The 5,581-nt window shown below is 53.1% G+C and overlaps 1 protein-coding gene across 1 annotated transcript in view; it reads right to left on the reverse strand.

Moving 5' to 3' along the window:
• Window positions 1-1,304: 1,304 nt before the first annotated feature.
• The window catches only part of LOC108802835 (zinc finger protein 143-like), a gene marked incomplete at its 5' end in the record, with an annotated part of 32,447 nt that continues 28,170 nt past the window's right edge, over window positions 1,305-5,581 (reverse strand). Inside the window, 2 exons of the mRNA XM_018574688.1 lie at window positions 1,305-1,684; window positions 1,904-1,967. Of these exons, the coding sequence (XP_018430190.1) occupies window positions 1,305-1,684; window positions 1,904-1,967 (444 nt within the window). The remainder of the gene's footprint in view (window positions 1,685-1,903; window positions 1,968-5,581) is intronic.

A 5,581-nucleotide genomic window follows, 5' to 3' on the forward strand; every position in this document is an offset into this window, starting at 1 on the left:
GTCCTGTGTCACCCTTTGCCCCCCCCCCCCCCCCGGCTCCTCACCTTCAACCTTCCTGTGACCAGCACACAGATCAGCGGACTTGCTCTGCCATTTCTAGGACCAAGTGCTGCTGCTTTGGGCTCCTGTGCCAGTCCAGTGTCTTGAATTATCTCCCAACCTGGTCATTTCTTTCTCGTAGAGAAAACGGCTTCTTGGGACCTTCAAGTCCAAAAGTATCGGATCTACCATCACTTCTCCCCAGAGGGATAGTTTCTTAGCTGATTAATATCCTTCAAGGGCTTTGGCTCTGCAGTCTCGGCTTCCGGAGTGTTTTGTTTTTTCCAAGGTACCAACCCCATGTGTTGTCCTAGTGGCGGCACATGGCATGCCCATTATGGGGCACTTGATTTTTGTTTTCGGGGAATAGTCGGTGTGGGCCCAATTGGCCAACATCTCATTGATCAGATTTCTCCATGGTTAGGCTTGATGTTTTATCAGAAATCTTCTCCCATGGGACAGCGCTGGTGATCGGTAACGGAGTGTGCACAAGGGACGCTCCCAGAACAGGGAAGTGAAGAATGAGCAGGTGATGGTGGTACCGCTAAGGAGAACCTGTTCCATCCACCGTGTACAAAAACCTTCAATTAAGACCTGTTTGCAGCACATTAAGTGTTAATCAGAATCACCGATTCAGAGAAGGACGCAGAAGTCTATTCTTCAACATGTGGGATGTCCAAAAGTCTCCAAATGAGGGATGAGCAAGGACACCAAGAAGGGGCAACTCTCGGAGGAGGACATGGGATCAAAGGGATGGAATCGCACAACTGCCTGCAGGACCTTCGTCCAAAGCTGACACAACCAAATTCACCTGGTAGGAGTTGGAAAAGCTGTAATGGAGAACCAGGTAGAACCTTTCGCAAACCTGGGCATCTGAAGCTTGGTGCTGGAATGTCTAGGAAGGGCTTACCACCCCAGATGGATAACCGGTGGCACAGTAATTCCATCCTTCAGGGAATAGTCTTGGGATGGGACCATGTCCGTTCAATACAGATTTTGTGCTGTGGGAAGATGCCGCCTGAGGTGAATATTCAGGATCGGATGGTCTGGTCTGAAGAGAGATGTCCTTCCTCCTCGAGACACTGATAAAAGGTGAGCTGGAGATGTCCTACCGCCTCAGAATACTGAGCTGGAAAGATGTCCTGCCTCATGAGGACATGGGAGTAAAACTGAGGTGGAGACGTTCCATCTAAGAACACTGAGCCAGAGAGAGATGTACTTGCCTTGTCAGGACACTAATGGAAGGTGAGCTAGAGAGAGATGTCCTAACGTCCCTCCTCGGGACACAGCTGTAGAGGTTCTGCCTCCTCGGGACACAGCTGTAGAGGTTCTGCCTCCTCGGGACACAGCTGTAGAGGTTCTGCCTCCTCGGGACACAGCTGTAGAGGTTCTGCCTCCTCGGGACACAGCTGTAGAGGTTCTGCCTCCTCGGGGACACTGAGCTGTAGAGGTTCTGCCTCCTCGGGGACACTGAGCTGGAGAGGTTCTGCCTCCTCGGGGTCACTGAGCAGGAGAGGTTCTGCCTCCTCGGGGACACTGAGCTGGAGAGGTTCTACCTCCTCGGGGACACTGAGCTGGAGAGGTTCTACCTCCCCGAGTGTTGACGGTCTCGTGCGCAGGGGTGTGGAGATCGTTACATAACGTCCTGTTCGGAGGAGATCCGGGGGGAATATTTCACTTTTTTTGGAAAATATCACTTCAGAAAGTTTTGACTTTTTTATAAAGATGTTCAGAGCAGAGCGCCCCTCGGCCCGATCTCTGATCCACCAACGTCATGTCCGCCGTCTCCTGGACAATGTGCAACTATAAACCCCGCCCATATTGCCGCTCCTCAGACGCGGCGCCTGCATTCGTTTTCTTTTACCGTTTTCAGCAAGCGCAGGAAACACCCGAGGATCCCGCCAGAAATTCCGCATCCTTGTCACTTCCTGTGAGCTGAAATAAGAGTTTTGTACTCACCGTAAAGTCCATCGAGGGATTCGGGGGGTAGTCCCTGCTGTGATCCTCCGTGGGGGGGTAGTCCCAGCTGTGATCCTCCATGCGGGGGGTGGGTAGTCCCAGCTGTGATCCTCCATGCGGTGAGAGGAGCCGATACAACTGTGCAAGACTGAGGGAAGAACGGAGGCCAGATAGAAGACTGAAGGGAAGGACAGAGGTCAGATATAAGACTGAAGGGGAGGACGGAGGGCAGATAGAAGACTGAAGGGAAGGACGGAGGGCAGATAGAAGACTGAAGGGAAGGACGGAGGGCAGATAGAAGACTGAAGGGAAGGACGGAGGGCAGATAGAAGACTGAAGGGAAGGACGGAGGGCAGATAGAAGACTGAAGGGAAGGACGGAGGGCAGATAGAAGACTGAAGGGAAGGACGGAGGGCAGATAGAAGACTGAAGGGAAGGACGGAGGGCAGATAGAAGACTGAAGGGAAGGACGGAGGGCAGATAGAAGACTGAAGGGAAGGACGGAGGGCAGATAGAAGACTGAAGGGAAGGACGGAGGGCAGATAGAAGACTGAAGGGAAGGACGGAGGGCAGATAGAAGACTGAAGGGAAGGACGGAGGGCAGATAGAAGACTGAAGGGAAGGACGGAGGGCAGATAGAAGACTGAAGGGAAGGACGGAGGGCAGATAGAAGACTGAAGGGAAGGACGGAGGGCAGATAGAAGACTGAAGGGAAGGACGGAGGGCAGATAGAAGACTGAAGGGAAGGACGGAGGGCAGATAGAAGACTGAAGGGAAGGACGGAGGGCAGATAGAAGACTGAAGGGAAGGACGGAGGGCAGATAGAAGACTGAAGGGAAGGACGGAGGGCAGATAGAAGACTGAAGGGAAGGACGGAGGGCAGATAGAAGACTGAAGGGAAGGACGGAGGGCAGATAGAAGACTGAAGGGAAGGACGGAGGGCAGATAGAAGACTGAAGGGAAGGACGGAGGGCAGATAGAAGACTGAAGGGAAGGACGGAGGGCAGATAGAAGACTGAAGGGAAGGACGGAGGGCAGATAGAAGACTGAAGGGAAGGACGGAGGGCAGATAGAAGACTGAAGGGAAGGACGGAGGGCAGATAGAAGACTGAAGGGAAGGACGGAGGGCAGATAGAAGACTGAAGGGAAGGACGGAGGGCAGATAGAAGACTGAAGGGAAGGACGGAGGGCAGATAGAAGACTGAAGGGAAGGACGGAGGGCAGATAGAAGACTGAAGGGAAGGACGGAGGGCAGATAGAAGACTGAAGGGAAGGACGGAGGGCAGATAGAAGACTGAAGGGAAGGACGGAGGGCAGATAGAAGACTGAAGGGAAGGACGGAGGGCAGATAGAAGACTGAAGGGAAGGACGGAGGGCAGATAGAAGACTGAAGGGAAGGACGGAGGGCAGATAGAAGACTGAAGGGAAGGACGGAGGGCAGATAGAAGACTGAAGGGAAGGACGGAGGGCAGATAGAAGACTGAAGGGAAGGACGGAGGGCAGATAGAAGACTGAAGGGAAGGACGGAGGGCAGATAGAAGACTGAAGGGAAGGACGGAGGGCAGATAGAAGACTGAAGGGAAGGACGGAGGGCAGATAGAAGACTGAAGGGAAGGACGGAGGGCAGATAGAAGACTGAAGGGAAGGACGGAGGGCAGATAGAAGACTGAAGGGAAGGACGGAGGGCAGATAGAAGACTGAAGGGAAGGACGGAGGGCAGATAGAAGACTGAAGGGAAGGACGGAGGGCAGATAGAAGACTGAAGGGAAGGACGGAGGGCAGATAGAAGACTGAAGGGAAGGACGGAGGGCAGATAGAAGACTGAAGGGAAGGACGGAGGGCAGATAGAAGACTGAAGGGAAGGACGGAGGGCAGATAGAAGACTGAAGGGAAGGACGGAGGGCAGATAGAAGACTGAAGGGAAGGACGGAGGGCAGATAGAAGACTGAAGGGAAGGACGGAGGGCAGATAGAAGACTGAAGGGAAGGACGGAGGGCAGATAGAAGACTGAAGGGAAGGACGGAGGGCAGATAGAAGACTGAAGGGAAGGACGGAGGGCAGATAGAAGACTGAAGGGAAGGACGGAGGGCAGATAGAAGACTGAAGGGAAGGACGGAGGGCAGATAGAAGACTGAAGGGAAGGACGGAGGGCAGATAGAAGACTGAAGGGAAGGACGGAGGGCAGATAGAAGACTGAAGGGAAGGACGGAGGGCAGATAGAAGACTGAAGGGAAGGACGGAGGGCAGATAGAAGACTGAAGGGAAGGACGGAGGGCAGATAGAAGACTGAAGGGAAGGACGGAGGGCAGATAGAAGACTGAAGGGAAGGACGGAGGGCAGATAGAAGACTGAAGGGAAGGACGGAGGGCAGATAGAAGACTGAAGGGAAGGACGGAGGGCAGATAGAAGACTGAAGGGAAGGACGGAGGGCAGATAGAAGACTGAAGGGAAGGACGGAGGGCAGATAGAAGACTGAAGGGAAGGACGGAGGGCAGATAGAAGACTGAAGGGAAGGACGGAGGGCAGATAGAAGACTGAAGGGAAGGACGGAGGGCAGATAGAAGACTGAAGGGAAGGACGGAGGGCAGATAGAAGACTGAAGGGAAGGACGGAGGGCAGATAGAAGACTGAAGGGAAGGACGGAGGGCAGATAGAAGACTGAAGGGAAGGACGGAGGGCAGATAGAAGACTGAAGGGAAGGACGGAGGGCAGATAGAAGACTGAAGGGAAGGACGGAGGGCAGATAGAAGACTGAAGGGAAGGACGGAGGGCAGATAGAAGACTGAAGGGAAGGACGGAGGTCAGATAGAAGACTGAAGGGGAGGACGGAGGTCAGATAGAAGACTGCAGAACTACAACACATCCCCCAGTAGAGGAAATCTCCATCACTGAAGGACATTGGCAATAAAACTGAGTATTTCCTGGAAGGGGGGGGAGGGGTTATATGGGGTGCTCACAGCTCTGGCCAATCACCTGCTGCGTATTACCCGGTCGTCTCTGATTTTCCTGTGTCCTGTACAGGCGCTCGGCCCCCTTTAAGTCCCTCCTCTGTCTGAGGCTCGGGGGAGGGGGAGGGGGTCGCGGGAGCTCGATGGGTTTATTAGAACACGGGAAGAAGGTGATACATTGTTATAAATGTTCGTCCTTCATACAGAGATTTCCATCACAGCCAATCAGAAGGTAACAGTCCCGGTCCTCGGAGACGTCTGATTGGTTAGGTCAGCGGCCATTTTTTTTTTTGGTTTGGCACATATGAAGACGCGGCGACGTCCTCCACAAGAACGACCCCCCGGGATGGAGATTGTATTCAATACCTTTAATATTCCACATGGGCAGCGTTTGTACATAATTCTCTTCCGGGATAAAATACTATGGACACTTTTTTAGCATTAACGATTTTCTATTTACAATAAGTACAAGCCGGCCGAGGGCGCGAGGAACGCGACGCGGCGGAGGGGGGGCGGGGACTGCGCTGAAATGTCGCGTCTGTGGGATCTCGCCCACAGGAAATGATCGTTTTATAATACAAGTCCGTATAAAATCCCTATAAATATCCGTCATGAGGAGCTGAAATGTGCTTATT

The sequence above is a fragment of the Nanorana parkeri genome, unplaced genomic scaffold (genome assembly GCF_000935625.1).
Source record: "Nanorana parkeri isolate BGI_ZX_2015 unplaced genomic scaffold, ASM93562v1 scaffold3163, whole genome shotgun sequence".
Classification (NCBI taxonomy): Eukaryota; Metazoa; Chordata; class Amphibia; order Anura; family Dicroglossidae; genus Nanorana; species Nanorana parkeri.